General features: G+C 34.4%; 1 protein-coding gene across 1 annotated transcript in view; it reads left to right on the top strand.

Moving 5' to 3' along the window:
- The window catches only part of PPP3R1 (protein phosphatase 3 regulatory subunit B, alpha), a 59,944-nt gene that overhangs the window by 23,129 nt on the left and 16,204 nt on the right, over window positions 1-20,611 (top strand). Inside the window, exon 2 of the mRNA XM_081265358.1 lies at window positions 10,547-10,586. Coding sequence (XP_081121484.1) covers window positions 10,547-10,586 — 40 coding nt within the window. The remainder of the gene's footprint in view (window positions 1-10,546; window positions 10,587-20,611) is intronic.

Genomic DNA, 20,611 nt, shown 5'->3' on the forward strand with positions numbered 1-20,611 from the left:
TGAAAAACAATAACCAAAACCATCAGCGGGAAGTGCCTCGGTAAAGACAGAGGACGGGGGGAAAGCTAATCATGGAGAAACAAACTAAATTAGAAAAAAAAAAAAGATAAATAATCAAACATGGCAGGAAGTACAAACCATATATCAATAGTAACTCTAAACGTTAATGGCTTAAACTCTCCAATAAAGCGACATACGCTGGTAACATGGATTAAAAAAACAAATCCAACAATATGCTGCCTCCAGGAGACACATCTGATTGGAAAAGACATACACAGGCTCAAGGTAAAAGGTTGGGAAAAAATATACCACGCACACGGTCCTCGTAAGCAAGCAGGGGTGGCCATTCTCATATCGAATAAAATTGACTTCAAGACTAAGTTAATCAAAAGGGATAAGGAAGGACATTATATACTGTTAAAAGGAACCATTCACCAACAAGACATAACAATTATCAATATTTATGCACCAAATAATGGCGCTGTGACGTTCATAAAACAAACTCTCCTCAAGTTCAAGAATCAAATAGACCACAACACAATAATCATGGGTGACTTCAACACACCTCTCTCGCCATTGGACAGATCCTCCAAACAAAAGTTGAATAAAGAAACTATTGACCTCAATATCATAATCAATAACCTAGACTTAACTGACATATATAGAATATATCAACCATCATCAAGTGGATATACTTTTTTCTCAGCAGCACATGGATCCTTCTCAAAATTAGACCATATATTATGTCATAGGGCAACCCTCAGTAAATATAAAGGGGTGGAGATAATACCATGCACTTTATCAGATCATAATGGAATGAAACTGGAAATCAATGATAAAAGAAGGAAGGAAAAATCCTACATCACATGGACAATGAACAATACGTCACTGAATGATCAATGGGTTACAGAAGACATAAAGGAGGAAATCAAAAAATTCTTAGAGATAAATGAAAATACAGACACAACATATCGGAATCTATGGGACACAATGAAAGCAGTTTTAAGAGGGAAATTCATCGCCTGGAGGTCATTCCTCAAAAAAAGGAAAAACCAACAAATAAATGAGCTCACACTTCATCTCAAAGCCCTAGAAAAGGAAGAGCAAAACAACAGCAAATGTAGCAGAAGGCAAGAATTAATTAAAATCAGAGCAGAAATCAATGAAATTGAAACAAAAGAAACTATTGAAAAGATTAACAAAACAAAAAGTTGGTTCTTTGAAAAAATAAATAAGATCGACAGACCCCTAGCCATACTAACGAAGAGAAGAAGAGAGAGAACTCAAATTACTAACATACGGGATGAAAAGGGCAATATTACAACAGACGCTTCAGAAGTACAGAAGACAATTAGAAATTATTTTGAAAACCTATATTCCAATAAAATAGAAGATAGTGAAGACATCGATAAATTCCTTAAGTCATATGATTTGCCCAGACTGAGTCAGGAGGATACTCACAACTTAAACAGACCAATATCGATAGATGAAATAAAAGAAGCAATCAAAAGACTTCCAACCAAGAAAAGCCCAGGACCGGATGGGTATACAGCGGAGTTTTACAAAACCTTTAAAGAAGAATTAATACCAATACTTTTCAAGTTATTTCAGGAAATAGAAAAAGAGGGAGCTCTGCCAAATTCATTCTATGAGGCCAACATCACCCTGATTCCGAAACCAGACAAAGACACCTCAAAGAAAGAAAACTGCAGACCAATATCTCTAATGAACCTAGATGTAAAATTCCCCAATAAAATTCTGGCGAATCGGATACAAAGGCACATCAAAAAAATTGTGCACCATGATCAAGTAGGATTCATCCCTGGGATGCAAGGATGGTTCAATATACGGAAATCAATAAATGTTATTCACCACATCAATAGACTTAAAGATAAGAACCATATGATCATGTCGATAGACGCAGAAAAAGCATTTGACAAAGTACAGCATCCCTTTATGTTCAAAACATTAGAAAAACTAGGGATATCAGGAACTTACCTCGACATTGTAAAAGCTATCTATGCTAAGCCTCAGGCTAGCATCATTTTGAATGGAGAAAAATTGAAGGCATTCCCTCTAAAATGTGGAACAAGACAGGGATGCCCCCTAACACTACGTCTATTCAATATAGTTCTCGAAACACTGGCCAGAGCAATTAGACAGACAAAAGAAATTAAAGGCATAAAAATAGGAAAAGAAGAACTTAAATTATCACTATTTGCAGATGACATGATTCTATACCTAGAAGACCCAAAAGGGTCTACAAAAAAACTACTAGAACTAAGAAATGAATTCAGCAAAGTGGCAGGATATAAAATCAACACACATAAATCAAAGGCATTTCTGTATATCAGCGACAAAACTTCTGAAACGGAAATGAGGAAAAACACTCCATTCACAATATCCTCAAAAAAAAAAAAATAAAATACTTGGGAATCAACCTAACAAAAGAGGTGGACGACCTATACAATGAAAACTACAGAACCCTAAAGAGAGAAATAGAAGAGGATCTTAGAAGATGGAAAAATATACCTTGTTCATGGATAGGCAGAACTAACATCATCAAAATGGCAATATTACCAAAAGTTCTCTATAGGTTTAATGCAATGCCAATCAAAATCCCAATGGCATTTCTTGTAGAAATAGATAAATCAATCGTGAAATTCATATGGAAAAATAAAAGACCCAGAATAGCAAAAACAATGCTAAGCAGGAAGTGTGAATCAGGTGGTATAGCGATACCAGATTTCAAACTATATTACAGAGCAATAGTAATAAAAACAGCATGATACTGGTACCAGAACAGGCGGGTGGACCAATGGTACAGAATAGAGGACACAGAGACTAATCCACAAAGCTACAACTATCTTATATTTGATAAAGGAGCTAAAAACATGCAATGGAAAAAGGATAGCATCTTCAACAAATGGTGTTGGGAAAACTGGAAATCCATATGCAACAAAATGAAACTGAATCCCCTCCTCTCGCCATGCACAAAAGTCAACTCAAAGTGGATCAAGGAGCTAGATATCAAATCAGAGACTCTGCGTCTGATAGAAGAAAAAGTTGGCTCCGATCTACATATTGTGGGGTCGGGCTCAAAATTCCTTAATAGGACACCCATAGCACAAGAGTTAATAACAAGAATCAACAAGTGGGACTTTCTTAAACTGAAAAGTTTTTTCTCAGCAAGAGAAACAATAAGAGAGGTAAATAGGGAGCCTACATCCTGGGAACAAATTTTTACTCCTCACACTTCAGATAGAGCCCTAATATCCAGAGTATACAAAGAACTCAAAAAATTAGACAATAAGAAAACAAATAACCCAATCAACAAATGGGCCAAGGACATGAAAAAACACTTCACAGAGGAGGACATACAATCAGTCAACAAGTACATGAAAAAATGCTCACCATCTCTAGCAGTCAAGGAAATGCAAATGAAAACCACCCTAAGATACCACCTCACCCCAGTAAGATTGGCAGCCATGATGAAGTCAAACAACAATGAGTGCTGGCGAGGATGTGGGGAAAAGGGTACTCATGTACACTGCTGGTGGGACTGCAAACGGGTGCGGCCAATTTGGAAAGCAGTATGGAGATTCCTGGGAAAGCTGGGAATGGAACCACCATTTGACCCAGCTATTGCCCTTCTCGGACTATTTCCTGAAGACCTTAAAAGAGCACACTACAGGGATACTGCCCATCGATGTTCATAGCAGCACAATTCACAATTGCTAGACTGTGGAATCAACCCAGATGCCCTTCAATAGATGAATGGACCAAAAAAATGTGGCATTTATACACCATGGAGTATTACGCAGCACTAAAAATGACAAAATCACGGAATTTGCAGGGAAATGGATGGCACTAGAGCAGATTATGCTTAGTGAAGCTAGCCAATCCCTAAAAAACAAATACCAAATGTCTTCTTTGATATAATGAGAGCAACTAAGAACAGAACAGGGAGGAAGAGCAGGAACAAAAGTTTAACATTAAACAGAGACATTAGGCGGGAGGGAAAGGGAGAAAAAAAGGGAAATCACATGGAAATGGAGGGAGACCCTCATTGTTATACAAAATTACATATAGGAGGTTATGAGGGGAATGGGATAACAAACATGGAGGGAAATGAATTACAGTAGATGGGGTAGAGAGAGAAGATGGGAGGGGAGTGGAGGGGGGATAGTAGAGGATAGGAAAGGTAGCAGAATACAACAGTCACTAATATGGCAGTATGTAAAAATGTGATGTGTAACCGATGTGATTCTGCAATCTGTATTTGGGGTAAAAATGGGACTTCATAACCCACTTGATTCTAATGTATGAAATATGATATGTCAAGAGCTTTGTAATGTTGTGAACAACCAATAAAAAAAAAATACCAAAACTACTTGAAAAAAATAATTAGCAATTTGGTTATTTAGATTTGTGTCTTTGGCATACATTGTCTCAAAACTGAATAGTGAACCAGTGTCACTCAGGGGAAAAAAAAAAAAACAAGAAAAAAACAGAATACCTAGGCAAAGCATAAAAGATATAAAGAAAACAAATAATAATTTGAGAACTGAAAAACATAATAATTGGTATAATAGCCCTGTCAGTGGGCTTAACAACAGAATAGAGCAGTTAGAGGAAAGAATTGGTGAATTAGCAGAGAGAACAGAAGTTACCCAAAATGAACAAAAATAGAAAATAGACTGGAGAGGTAGGAAACAGGAATGCACAGTGCCTGGAGGTGGGGCGGTGTGGGGGGCTTGGGACTATAAAAATTAAATGTAACACTTGTGCCATTGGCATAAAAAGGAGAGGAAGGGGGGCAAGATTGAAAAAGAATTTAAAGAAATAATGGCTAAATTTTTCCATGTTTGACAAAAGAGAAACCTACAGATTCAAGAAGCTAGGCAAGCAAGCATTCAACAGAATAAACTCGTAGAAATCCAAGTCAGACTTCTAAAAAGTAAAGACAATCTTGAAATCAGCAAGAAAGACATGATGTTTTATATAAATGATATCAACAGTTCAAATGATAGCAGATTTTTCATCAGAAGTGATAGAAACCAAATGCTGAAAGTAAAGAACTTTTATTAGAGAATGAGCATTATGTAAGATAAAGGTCAGTTCACCAAGATGATATAGCAGTCCTAAACCTTGAACTGGGAGAAAATATCCTCTGGAATACAAAGGAAATCAAGACATGCTCAAATAAAGGAAGACAGAGAATTTGTAGACTCACCCTAAAGGAAATTCTGAAAACAGAAAGTGGTGAAAGATAGACTTCTGGAACTTCAGGAAGAAGGAAAAAACAATATAAGGTTTAAAAGGTTGAAAGCAGCAGGTTGACTTTCTTCTTTTGCATTTTCTAAATTGTTTGCCAGTTGAAACAGTTTTAGCAGAGATATGATTTTATGTAGAGAAAATATTTAACACAGCTCTAAGGGGTGGGTAAGATTATGACACAAGTAGACTATGAAAATTTATGTAAATATAATGTAGCAATAGAATAAATGTCAAGAAAACTATACAAAATATATGCAAAAACACTATAGATGAATCAGAATGAAATTCTAAAAATGTTTAAGTAGCCCACAGGAAGATAGGGTGAAGAAAATAGAAATGAGAAACCAAGAGAACAAATAAAACAAATTAAGATGGCAAATTAGTTCCTCATATACCAATAATAACATTAAACGTAAGTGGTCTAAATATGCCAGTTAAAACACAAATACTGGCAAGTGATTGAAGACATTGCCCAATTATATGATGTCTGCAAGAAACTCATTTTAAATATAACAGTATAGACAGGTTGACAGTAATGGAAGGAGAAAGATGTGTTATGCAAACATTAATTCAAAGGGACCACACGTGCCTGTGTTAAAGTCCCATAAAGTAGATCTCAGAACAAAGAAATTTTCAGATAGAGAGTGGGCATTATGTTAGATAAGGGTCAGTTCACCAAGATGACATAGCAGTCCTAAATATGTATGCTAAACAATAGAGCCGCAAAATACATGAAGCAAAAACTGATAGAGCTCAAAGAGGAAATAGACAAAATCAAAATTATAGTTGGGAGACATCACCTGTTTCTCATTTAACATTAGAACAACCAAGCAGCAAAATCAATGAGGATATATCAAGAAATATTCCATAATGTGGTAAATTAGTAGTATCTAGTCTACATTTATAGAACACACCATTGAATTACAATGGAGCTACATCACGTTTTCAAGTGACCACAGAACATCTACTAAAGATAGGCTATGTTATGGGCCATAAAAAGAAGTCACAAGGTGGGTGCAGTGGCACTCCAGGAGGCCAAGGCAGGAGGATCACAGGTTTGAAGCCAGCCCCAGCAATTTAGCAAGACCCTGTCTCAAAATAAAAAAATAAAAGGCTGAGGATGTGGCTAAGTGGTTAAGCACACCTGCATTCAATCCCTGGTACCAAAGATTTTAAAAAATGAAAATAAAAAGGGCTGGGGATATAGCTCAGTGGTATAGTGCCCCTACTGCTTTAAACTCAGAGTATCAAAATAAAAACAAAAACCAAAAAAAGTCAAAGAATTGAAGGTGGAATCAAACTAGAAATCAATAATCAGAAAGAAAATTGGAAAAAGTCTATAACCACTTGAAAATTAAAGAATATACCTCTGAATATTCCCTAGGTCAAAGAGGAAGTCTTAAGGGAAATGTAAAAAATACATTTAACCTAATAAAAATAAAGATACAACATATGCAATTTGTGGGGCATAGCTAAAGCAGTGCAGAGAGGGAAATTTAAAGCATTGAATGTACACTTTGGAAAAGGGGGAAATTTAATAAGTTCTGAGGCTGTAGATGTAGCTAGTGGTAGAATGTACGTTAACATGTATCAGGGTCCTGGATTCAATCTCTACACTAAGGAAAAAGTTTTAGTTCCTACCTCAGGAATGTAGGAAAGAAGATGAACAAAACAATCTACCTAAAACAAGCAGAGATAACAGAAGAAATCAGTGAAATAGAGAAATAATAGGCAAAATCAAGGAAACAAGAGCTGATTCTTCAAAAAGATTACTAAGACTGACAACAAAAGGCACAAATTTCTATTATCATGAATGAAATATGGAAGTGTCATTATAGACCCTGCAGATATGAAAAAAAGCAAAAGGGAACTGTGAAAAGTTCTATACACATAATTTAACCTTAAAGCAGTGGAGCGAGCAGTTCCTTAAAAATCCCAAACTATCACACTTCTCCCAATGTGAAATACATAATTTTTACAGCCAATTGCCTTGATAACAAAATCTAAAAAGGACATGGTGAAAATAAAAACAAATGGGAACATGCCTTTATCGTTGAAGATGCCAAAAATCCTTAACAAAATATTGAAAAATAGAGTTAAACAGTTATTTTTTAAAAAATTCTGTACCATGAACAGATATGGCTAATTCAGGCATATAACGTGGTTTATTATTTGAAACTTGGTCATTATAATCCAATATAGTAATAGGATAAAGAAGAAAAATCCTATGATCATGTATTAGGTGATAGAGAAAACATTTGATAAAATTGAGCACCTATTCATTGTAAAACCAAAAATACCTGTAACAAAACAACAACTTAGAGAAATAAAGAACTTCCTTAGTTTAAGGAACATCTACAAAAACCTAAAACTAACATTATATCTGATGGTCTAGAAATGAGTGCTTTTCCCCATAAAATCTGTCTCCAAGTGAGGATGTCTGCTTGTACTACTCTTTCAGCATGGTGTTGGAAGTTTTACCCATTTTAATAAGACAAGAAAAGAATATCAAAGGCTTACAAGTGGGAAAGGAAGAAAAACTCCCTATTTGTAGATGACACAGTTGTCTAAGAAATCTACAAAAACATAACAAAAGAAAAACCACAGAAACAGTTTGTAGAACTAATAAGTGAGTCCAGCAAGGTTGTGCAGGATACAAGACAAACATACAAAAATCATGGTTAATGTTGGCTAGCAGAGAAAAACATGGTTGGGTAGTTTAGATGTTATTTATTTAATAGGAGATATATTTTAAGGGTAACATTGAGTATAACTATGATTATCTCTGGCCCCATTATTTAAGAATCTTTCAAAAACTTCATATATACTATGTGCCTTAAGATATCTGCTAGATTGATTTAACAAGTTATAGAGTGTTCTTATGATAGCAATTTAGATTTTAGTTAGGCATTTTTAGGTTTTGTCCTAACACCATTTGATTTCTATTGGAAAATTAGTCACTAATAATGATATACTATTTTAATGAATATTCCTGTCATGTGATAATGTCATAACTGATATCGTAGGACAGTCACAAAATCCCTGGTATCAGATTTGCTGTAACTAAGGTTCTGATAGATTTATGTTGGCAACAACTTGTACTCTGGAGATCTACAGATTTTTTTCTTTTTTACATAAAGTGTTGCACAGGCCTATAAAAGACAGTAACATACTCTATTTGGTAAACCGTTTGTCTTTTGTACCAATAGAATAATTTTTTGACATTGTTTTCTACTCCTCTTCCTTTCGCTCCTTTCCCATCTCCTTCCCCTTCTTTTCTTAATGTCTGTATCTAAATATGTCTAGAAGTTTCATTAGTAATCAGTAATTTTGGCTAAAAGGACCTGTTAAAGTCATCTAGTCTATTTCTCCCATGAAGAAGTCGGTGCCTTCAGGTATACTTCTGGCCATGTGACTTTTTAAGAGACAGACTTGTCCTGGAAGTCTTCTAGTAGCATTCATTGGTTTTTATTTGCTACTTCTATCTTATGATCTTTTTACTTCCTCTTTCCCACATTCATGCATCCATAATTTCATATCTTGCTTATATTTCTAAGAATAAGGAATATTTGTTCTAAAACAGTTTTTAAGATGGTCAGCGATTTCAGGAAAAAAGTGATTTGATTATGATAATTACAATAATGTTGGGAAGCAGGCAAATCATCTTTCAGCAGATAAAGACATTTGGGTTGATTCCCAAGATAACCTTTAAAGTCCATGTAATTTAGCATTTTTAAATATTTTTGTTGTTGTTGTTTTACTGTATAATGAATGGCAATTTGGGGATAAAATCAGTAGAATTAGGAAAAAATTTCCAAAGAAAATTTCTGGTAAATAAATGAAGAAAATAGTTTTTGGATCTTTATTTTGTTTTGTTTAGAATTACTTTGATCAAACTGTCAAGATTTGGGAGAACAAAAATTTTACCAATGTATTCTGTGAAGATTAGAATATTTTTTTTTTTTTTTAAAGAGAGAGTGAGAGAGGGGAGAGAGAGAGAGAGAGAGAGAGAGAGAGAGAATTTTTAATATTTATTTTTTAGTTCTCCGCGGACACAACATCTTTGTTGGTATGTGGTGCTGAGGATCGAACCCGGGCCGCACGCATGCCAGGCGAGCGCGCTACCGCTTGAGCCACATCCCCAGCCCCAGATTAGAATATTTTTAAAGGCTATGCTGTCAGAATATTTAGACATTTATCTTTCTCTTACTAGTAGACCTTAAGAGGTGACAACAGGGGCTGGGGATGTGGCTCAAGCAGTAGCTCGATCGCCTGGCATGCATGCGGCCCGGGTTCGATACTCAGCGCCACATACAAAGACATTGTGTCCGCCAAAAACTAAAAAATAAATATTAAAAATTCTCTCTCTCTCTCTCTCTCACCTCTCTTTAAAAAAAAAAGAGGTGACAACATTGCCTTATTAGGTTATAGGCTGTCCTTGTGAACTATAAATATTGTTTCAGTACTAGAGTGCTGCTTGCTTAATTAAAATATATGTAGAAGGTCCAACTATGCAATATATAGTCATTATGGAAGGGAAACATAAAGGAAAGTGAAAATTTAAATTACTTTAATAGTTGGACTTCTAAGAATTTATTGATTCTTAACCAACTGTCTTTAATACACTGATATTTAAAATGCTGTTTACGCTGAGTTCTAGATTGTTACCATGTTACTATAAAATCCTTTCTCAAAATAAATTTAGGACAATGTTAAATCTGGCAAAGGATATTAAAAAGTAATAAGACGTAATGTCTTCATGGAGTTCAAAGTCTAGGGGATTAAGTAAGGAATAAATGATTTATAAATGTCAAAATTGTATAGCATGTAGAAAATTCTCTTTCATGTAGGTATAAATTGTAGTAAGTTTCTGGTTTTTCTTTTTTAACCATTCATTTGCAATTTCAGTAAAACTCTTTAATTAAATAGAAATGGTAGGAGAGGCTCTCTTCTGAGTTTTCCAAAATGAGTTCACCCAGCAATACAAGTTAGAGCACTGACAGTATCCAATATGTGAAAATTTGGTTTATAGTGTGTTTAGGGTACACAAATATTCGAAATATATTTTAGTCAAATGTTTACTTAAGTTTTAAGTGGCAGAGCCAAAACTCAAGCCTGTTTGAAGAACTCTTTTCTACCATACAATTTATAAATCTAGCTTTATTAGTTTATGGCTTATTTCCCTTTGCTTTGTGACTTAAAATATTTGGTACATATTTTAAAGAATTTGGTGCCAATCTTATGATTTTTTCTTTTCTTTCCCCAGGGAAATGAGGCAAGTTATCCTTTGGAAATGTGCTCACACTGTAAGTGGAAAATTCTTGTTTTCAAGAATTTCTTTTATTTATAAAACTATATATATATATATATATATATATATATATATATATACACACTTTTTTTTTTTTTTGGTGTGTGTGTGTGTGAGAGAGAAAGAGAGAGAGAGAGAGACCGACCGACTTCTGTAATATATGTTTATCCACATATCAAAGTTAGCCATTTGGTGTTTTAAAATGGGTAATGGAGTTGACAGATTAGTTTTAAAATTACCAGAATAAGGAGATTTTTAAATAGACTTTATTAATAATATCTGTACTATTCTGTAGTTATAAAGAAAACCCCAAATCTCAGTGATTTAACAAGTTTTTCAGATTAAGCAGATGTCAGTGTGAATTCGCTGGAGCTTTTTTCTTTTTGATGACTCAGGGGTCCACACTTCTGTGATTTGTTTTGCCAACAACTCTATGCATGATTACCAAGTGATTTGCATTGCTTATGCTCATAGTTTGTGGGCCAGAATAGTCACACAGACCAACCAAACTGCCACAGGACTGGAAAATATACTTCCCCTGTATTGAGGAAGGAGAAACAGAGAAGGTGCATAATAGCACCCATTACGTCTAGGGTTTTGTTTTGTTTTCTAAACAAATGGAATCACTAACTTTCGTGTGTTTTAAATCTTTTAAAATAAGGAAAGTATTAATGGGTAGAGTTAGGGGTGACTTCTCTGTCTTTATTTGACTAAACAGCAAATTTTCAGAGTAAAATCTGTTGCCTAAAACCCTTTTCTAATATTTAGAATGTTTTTAAGTTTGGAAAAAAGTTACATTTTTATATATATGTTTGATAGAAGCTTAATAGTTGAAAGATTGACTATTGGAATGAGTTAATTTACTTGTATTTATATTGCAATAAGAGCTTAAAAAAAAAAGACTTATGCCAGTGTCTGATGACCTACAGTATATATGATGGTAGTTCTTTAATGGAATGTTTTATCAAGGCCATGTTAATTTTGATACCCTTTTAAAAAATATAGTATGTATCTCTACAGTTTTCCATTTCAACATATTTTAGTTTTGTTTTATTAGTATTAGCCCTTGGTTGTTAGGAATTAAGTCTTTAAAAACTGTTTGAGCTAGTCATGAATGGTACACATTTGTAATCCCAGAGATTTGGGAGATTGAGGCTGGAGGATTGCAAGTACAAGGCTAAGCCTCAACAGCTTGGAAACACCCTGTCTCAAAATAAAAAATAAAATGGACTGGGGATTAGGTTCAGTGGTAGAGCTCACCTGGGTTCAGTCCCCAGTACTGCAACACAACAACAAATCACTGATAAGTAGAGAACACACCTATTTATTCTTCCTCATTGTCTATGCTAGTCATATTCCAGTATTTAGAAATAAGATTTAGCAGCTCTTAAGTCCTTGACAGTTCTGCCTTTATTATGGTTGTATTAGTTCAGTCCTATCTGCCCTACTGTTTCTGTACCTGATTCCCCCTATATCCTTAAATCCTGATTTCTTTATATCTTCTAAACAACTTTATTCCCTTAGTTGTTTTAATTTTGTTTTTATATTTTTCAATTGTAGTATGTCTGTTGGTGTTGACACTGAACTTTATTTTATATTAAGGGTGGTCAACATCATTTAGACCTTTTGGTATTTAGAAACTTTAAAACTGATAAGTACATATCTCAAGAGTCCTTTGGACCAGAGTTCTTTTTATTTCTGCCACAGATGTACTCATGTCAGATTTATGAAGTAGAAAATGAGGTGAAGTTTGTTCTACTGTTTCGGCTAGTAAGATTCTGGTTGTGATTTGGATTTTTGTGTGGGTGGTGTTCTGGAGTCAGAAGCTTTCAATTTCACTATGCAGCTTCTTGATTTTAGGATGGTCAGTTTATCTTTTGAAAACACAATTCTGCAGTGTAGCTTTTTAAATTGCTCCCAAACACTACCTACCCTTTTGTTGTTGTTGTTGTCTTTTAGTAGTTTCTAATATTAAAAAATAATTTCTGCTTCAACTAGGTAGAGTTTGATTTTGTTGTCTTTAGTTAAACCTTGAATAAGACAATATAATTTCAGGAATGGTATAGAGGCTGTATTATGAAAAGTAATGGAAATTTGGGTTGACTCTCTGACCTTGTTGGACTTGAAAGTGGTGAGGATCCAGTTGTCATGAAGAAAGAAAGTGGGTGGGGACATCGTTAAACTGTGGCACAATTAATAAAATGTGAACTTATTTATTTTGTGATTGCATAAAATTAAATACTTAATTGAATGCAAAATTTGGAACAAATAGCTATTGCAAAAAATTTTCTGGGGAGAATTTGAGGAACACGAATTGGCTAATTACTTCTGACTATACTGTAGAACCTAAAGAAAGAAATTCAATGCTAAGTAATTTTGTTTGAAGGATCATTTGATTGATTAGGGAGCTTATGTGTATTCTTTGGAAAAAATCAGATGTCTGGTTTGAAAGCACAATGATAGGAAAAGGAGAGATCCTTAGACCTGAAATGGAGATCATTGTTAAGATACCATGAGATTCCCAAATCACTCTGCTCTTCAGAGAAGCAGCCCTTTTCAGCCTGTTTGATGAGTCTTTGTCCTATCTTGCTATGAGACCTCTTACCTTTGCAATGAAGTGTCACTTCTCTTTTGTATTGTTAAAACCACTTGTTGCTGTTTATGTTTTGAAAAAGTCTCCTTTCTTTCCCCAGAATATTTGTTTCTTTTATTCCCATCACCACTTTTTACCTGCTTATGAGTTTGAGTGTAGCCCTCTTTTGTCAGCTCTTCACTTGGCTGCTTCCAATTTTGTGTAAATGAAACTTTTTATCACTCCTGACCCTCCTTGGATTCTGCCATGGGTAGTATCCTGCTTATTTTCCTGTAGCAGTGACCATAAACTGAAATTATTTATTAATCTTTCATTTTTATATTTCTACAGTGTCTTTAAAAATGCTGATATTTATGACCAATTATCATATTCTTTCCATCTCAACCACTATTTGCATTTCACTTCACTTTTTCTTCCCAGACTTTCCATTATGAATTTCTTAGTTAATTAGGATTGTAGGTAGGCATGCATTTCCATCTTAAATGTGAAATAAAATGTTAACATTGAGAATGTTGTTTGAATTGATGAAAACCAAACCTAAGTATGACTCTGTATACCAGGGTTGGTAAGCTACCTGCTCGTAATTTTTATTAGAAAAGTTTTGTTGTAGTAGTCATGTTGATTTGTTCACATATTGTCTGTGGTTGTTTTTGTGCTGTAATGGCAGAGTTTAGTAGTTGGAACAGACTATATGATATGGTTAACAAAGCCTAAAATATTTACTACTTGACATTTCATAGAAAAAAAATTGCTGAATCCTGTTGTAGCCTATAGTAGCATTCTGGGATTGAAAACTAGCATTTCTGTCACTACAGCCCAGCTAACATCTCTGGGATATGATCAAGACAGAGAAGTTACACACTGGTGCTCCTCGTGTTACATAGATCTCTAATTCTTATTCTGGCAATGTTAGCATGTTAGTTTATAGCTGAATTGGAGTGACTCCTTTCAAAATTATGTGATACAGTTATTCCTCTAGTTGTTGATAGAAAGAAAGGGGGTGGAGTCTGTAATTAGCAAGGTTTCAGGCTGTAATAGAGTTGGGTTTCCTTATTGTTGGTACAACTCTGATAGTGATGACATCCTGAGCAAGTTGGTTTTTATTTCTCTGTCAAGTAACAGAGGTTGAAAGGAAATCATAGTTCCCAGATATTTCTTTTTTGTTCTCCCTTTAAATTTGAGACTGAATATATTAAAGCATAAGACCTGATGTATGTTCCCTTTTACACATCCAAAATGTCAGTTTTACTTTATTTTTAAAGGTGTGATAAACATTTAAAGATTTCATTCACTGTGAAAGCAGTCCCTATCTGTTGCTAGGGATCATAGTTGACAATGATCATTCTACCAGTTCTGAATATCTAAAAGTTACCTGTTTCAAGTTTTTCCCCCTCTGTTCAGTGTTTGGTTTACTCTAATGTAATATATTTTTATCATTTTATGCATAATTTGGATGAATTTCCCCCAAATGAACTTGTGTATGTTAAAACAGTCACTTTTTTGCCCGCCCAACGACTATAGTAAATTTCTTTATTTTTTACCAAAACCTCTTCATTATTGGAAGAACTCAGTTGTTACTGTAAACAGCTACTATCATTTATAACATTGTTAAAACCAATCCTTGATGCATTTCATAATTTATACTTCTCCATTCAGGTTAATTCCTCTGATGTTTTTTCATGCCTTAAAACCCAGCTCATTGTTCTCTGTGAAACCTTCTGTAATTGTCCTGCCTTTCAGTGTCTCTTTTCACCAAGTTAATGTTTCCTCCTTTTTGTGTATAAATTGTGTTACCTTTAAAAAGGTAGAGAGACTCTGGATCATAAGCTATAGGTAAGCACCCACAGAATGCTTACAGTCTAAATACTGAAAAAAGAGGCATGCATAAAATAACAATGTAAAGTATTAATAGAAATAAAAGCACAGGTTACAAAGAGGGAAAATCATCTTTGGGTAAGCAAATTAAGAAAGGCTTCATGGAAGGGCTGATGTTTGAAATTGGTTTTGAAGGCTGTGTAGGATTTGAACGTTGATAAATTGTTGGACTTGTCTTGGTTATTTCTCCCTCTCAGTCTGCTCAAATTTCACTCATATCATTAACATTCTGTCCAGACCTCTACATAATTCTTTGCAGTTTCCTATCTTTCATAAATGATTTTGCCTTCTAATTCTTGAGAAAACTGAGGATATTTTAAGTGTTAACCTCTTTGCTTCCTCATCCCCACCTGCCATTCACTCTCAACCTCCTTTCCTTCAATATTAGGTTTGGAGTTTTGCTTCCCTTATTCAAGGCTAGCCTTTCTGCTATGCTTTGGACCTCCTCCTGTCTCATCTCTAGGACCTTACTTTGTTAGTTTCTCTCTTATGTCTTCAGCTTCTGTCTTTCTCTTAGTTTACAAATACAATCAACTTCTCTTTGATTCCAATCCTGTATACACCTTTCAGTGTTTCTCCATTCTTCCTTGTATTTGAGCTTCTCAAAAGAAGAATGTACAAAATTATTCCATTTCCTTATTTCTGCTCATTTCTTGGCCTACTGCAATCTGGCATTCTGCTGTTATTCCATTGAAACTGTTATTAAGGTCACCTTTATTTTGACACATTCCCTAATTGGCAAGTCTGATGGACTCAAAAAACCTGTAAAATAATTTTTGACTTTGGGGGAAATTTGAAATCAAATAATTATTACTTTTCATATGTAATAATGTTATTGTGATACATTTTTAAAAACAGTTTATCTTTTAGAAATAATAAGTTAGCTGAATAATTGCAAGGAAATGATATGCCAGGAATTTGCTCTAAAATAATTGGGGCAGTGGTATAAATATTTCTCATGTTAATGGTTAAAACTCAATGATGAATATATGAGATTCATTATACTCTTTAAACATGAGTATGAAAATTTCCTTTGTAGTTTTCTTTTTTTAAAGGAAAAGGGAAGCAACTAAAAGTAAAAGGAGTTATTGATTTAATTACTTAGAATAACTATTTCATTATAATTAAATATGGCATGCATTCTGTAAGCATTAAGAATAAATGGCTGGGCTGGGGATGTGGCTCAAGCGGTAGCGCGCTCGCCTGGCATGCGTGCGGCCCGGGTTCGATCCTCAGCACCACATACCAACAAAGATGTTGTGTCCGCCGAGAACTAAAAAATAAATATTAAAAATTCTCTCTCTCTCTCTCTCTCTCTCTCTCCCCCTCTCTCCTCTCTCACTCACTCTTTTAAAAAAAAAAGAATTAATGGCTGTGTAAACTACTATTCACCAATAAAATAATTGAGGTATCAACAGTAAAAGCATAAGTACAATATTTGGCATCAAACAGATGCTGAGTAAATATTGATAAAATAAGCTAGTAAGAGCTCAGAATTGGACTATAAAGACAACTAAAGGCTGTATTTTTGGGGAAACTTTAGTTAACCCATCACCCCATTTGTTGTCAGAAATAATACCAACACATACTTGGAAACCACTGGGTGCCAGGTACTATTCTAACCACTTTGCCTACATTAATCTTTTAAATTTCTACAACAGCCTCCTGAGAAGTGCACTATTTTCCTGATTGTACAGATGAGAGGCAGTGAGAGACCTTAACTAACTGGCCCAAAGCAGACAAAATAACATTTCCATGATTTGATCTTAGGCAAACATGCCTCAAGGTCGCCCCCCCCCCTTTCTTTCTTTTTTATGGGGGCCTGGGATTGGAACCACAGCTTCTCTCATGCTAAGTGCTTATTCTGCTGCTGAATTTTATACCCTATACCTCCAGCCCAAGAGTCATTTTTTATCACAGTATTATAAAGCCTTTCTTGTAGTAAACCTCTTATTTATTTATTTATTTATTTATTAATTATGAAACAAGAGTCTTAATATGTTGCCCTATGCTGGCCTTGAACTACTGGGCTCAAGCAGTTTTCCTCTTCAGCCTCCTGAACAGTTGGGACCATAGGCACACACCACTGCACCTGGCTATTTTGTAGTAAGTCCTAAAAGATTAATGTTAACTTGTCTACATAAATGGTTTGGGGAAAAAATTACATTGATCTAAGATATAGGTATTCTCTGATTTTTTTTTTTTTCTTTTTCTCATGGTCACTCAATTGTGTTGGTTTTGTTTCTTTTTTCTTTTGTGCTGTGGATGGAACTCATGGCAGTGTTAGATTTTTATTTAAGTTATTTTAGGCCATGTGACTTCGTTTCTGTCTATTGGCTAACCTGTGTGGACTGGGAAATGTATACTTTTGGAGTGATTTGCTCAAAGTTGAGCTTAGTTGTAACTAAGATTAGCTTTTCTGCTATGTTTTGGACCTCCTCAAAGTTGAGCTTAGTTGTAACTTGGCATGATAACTTGAAAAGGTGACTGAATACAAGATACTACTTTAAGTAGTTTAAGCAGAGGACTAGATTGGCAAAAGTGAAAATCTGAGTTGAAAATCTGGTTCAACTAATTTTTCATGGTTGATAAAAACCATTATAAAAGTGAATGGTTTTGATAAAATTAGTAAATATATTGTCTGTTTTATAGAATGAATGCAGATGGAAAATTCTTGTATCTAAAAAGATCTCTTAACTTGCTCTTGTTAAAAGATGACCCAAGAAGAGCTAGGTAAAGGAATGTTTTTTGTTTGTTTTTGTTTTCCTGGGGTGGTGGTGGTATTAATCTGTAGAAACTTTGAAGACTTTCTGTCCATTAGAATATTGCTCCAACTTTGAGTAAACAATTTCAACGTACTAGCAGTTTTGTTTCTACTTTGAATATTTACAAATGACTCAAAAGTTTCAACAGTGATTTTGTGCAGTTAATTTCTGCTTTTAATCACGTCTCAGAGGTTTAAAAGTTCATTATTCTTTACCTAGACTAAGATTTATTTTGTTTTGATTTCTACCTCCCACCCCCATGGTGCTGGGGGTCTAATCTGGGACCTTATGCACGCCAGGCAAATGCTCTACCACTGAGATATATCACTAGTCCCTTGTTTTTGTTTTGAAAGCAAAACTTTTTTGGAGGAAAAAAAATTAAAGTTCATTTGATTTCTTCCTTCATTTCAACATTTCTTTGTTTTTGTTCTTATATTATGGATTGGCTTAACTCACTTCACTTTTTAATAATGTGTGCTTGAAATTTTCATGTCTAGTTTACCGAGACTTTATTCATTATCTCAGAAATCTTTGGAGGAAATCCTGTTACTACCAATGATAATTCAATTTGAATGTGAACAGGTGAAAGTGTTTTTGAAACATTTTATTTCTATGAAATCATTTTTTTTAAAGAGAGAGAGAGAGAGAATTTTAATATTTATTTTTTAGTTATCGGCAGACACAACATCTTTGTTTGTATGTGGTGCTGAGGATCGAACCCGGGCCGCACTCTTGCCAGGCGAGCGCGCTACCGCTTGAGCCACATCCCCAGCCCTCATTTATTTTTTTTAATGAAAATTACTTAATACTTTTTTTAGTAAAGCACTTGAGTTACATAATGAAGAAAGAGATGAAAGGTCTTCTTAAATATGATGTACAAACTTATATACTTTGTCTTGTTAACCTTGTTTTGCTCTTATATTCCTCCCTCCCCCTTTTTAACATTCCTGGTTTCTCTGCTGTATTTTGAATATTTCAAGTTGTAGAAAAGTAGTCTTTAAGTAAAGGTAAGATTTAGCTGTTTTTATTATCCACACTGTCAGATTTTAGTATCATGGCAGCATTCACAGAATTATAGTTTCAATTATGAGGTCTATGACTTGTAATATGGTTAGCCACTTACTTTAGGTGGTTAAAAAGGCCTAGCTATTCATCTAAGAAAAGTATAAGTTCTTGGATTTTTTTTAAATATTTATGTTTTAGGTGTAGATGGACACACAACACAATGCCTTTATTTTTATGTGGTGCTGAGGATTGAACCCGGGTCCCGCCCATGCTAGGCGATTGCTCTACCACTGAGCCACAATCCCAGCCCTCTTGGATCTTTTTCAGACTGTTAGAGCAAAAGAATAAAAGATATGAAAAGTATAAGAAAATAATGACTTGGTTGAATGAATACAGAGAAAAATAATATCTGATCAAAAGAGATTCCAGGAGCTGTGTTACATAAAATAGAAAGGGTAATACTCAGTGAACTAGTGGGAGAAAGTTTCTCTGACCTGAAAAATTGAATCATCTGATTAAAAAATATTTTCTGATTGCAGAGAAAGTTAAATGAAAAGAGTTACATATTTATTTATTCTTTACTTTCATTATAATTTTAAAATTCCAAGAATAAAAAGAAAATCCTAAAAGCTTCTAGACCTTGAAAAATCTAAAAATAATCGGAATCTACTGGCAATGGACTTCTTAGCAGCAGCAGATGCTGGAAAGCAGTGGAATCATTGAAAGTTCTAAGTTCCTAAATTCAAATTTTGATATCATACCAGCCAAATAGTCAATCAAGTGTGAGAGCAAATTAAAGTCATTTTTCAGAAATGTAAAGACTTAAGAAATTTACATTCTATAAGTTGTTGAGTATAAACCCAGTAAAATGAAATAAAAGTTCAATAACAAGAATGAAATGAAATTCAAAAAGATAATGGTATCAGAAAATGTACCGTTACCAAAATATATGAGTACCCCTAAGATATGAGTAAAAATCCCAGGGTAACGATACCATGGATCTAGAAAGCAATTCAAATTAGAACAAAGTAAAAGAAGACACTTGAATATGCATTTGTGTGTTTGTGTGTGTAAATGCTGTATTTTCTTTTAACCAAGAGATTGGGGTGGAGAGTGAAACAAACTAAGTGAAAGTGCAACTTGCATTCAGATGCAGCAGAACATAGTTGATAAAATAAGAGGAAAACTTGGAGAGGGTGCTGTAATGAGATTGGGTTGGACTTATAAAACAAATTATTTGAGAACTAAGTCATTCAAGTAAGATGTATTATTGAGCTAGGAGACAATGCACATTTTGGCTTAAAAATGAAGAGTATATTAAACAAGGCTATTAATGACAGAAAAATTGAAGATGCTTTTGTGATCTTATAAATACATGCCTTTTCATTTACTCATTGTCTGTTTTGATTTGAACCACAATATAGATAAACCAAAAGGAGAAAACCAACAATACAAACCTTCAGCAAGAAAACCAGTATTTTCAAATTAGGGAGATAGGTAAGAGGAACATTTAGAAATTTGTGGTCTGTGTTTGTCTACCTGAAATTGGGGAATACTTGTTCCCCTTTCTTCACATTTAGACCCAAAATGCAGATTAAGGGTTTTTAGCAGTAATGTGTAGTATCTCTTAGCCTAAGCCTCAATGCCAGGTCTTCAGATGGAATCAATAAAATAAATTAGATGAGAAAGCATTTCAAGAAGTCTAAATTACCCAGCTTTGCCATCGAGCTTTACAGCATTGAGCACTTGGCATTTACTTCTCTAGGTCTGTTTCCTCATCTT

Source organism: Spermophilus citellus (assembly GCF_964194105.1).
Source record: "Spermophilus citellus genome assembly, chromosome: 13".
Lineage (NCBI taxonomy): Eukaryota > Metazoa > Chordata > Mammalia > Rodentia > Sciuridae > Spermophilus > Spermophilus citellus.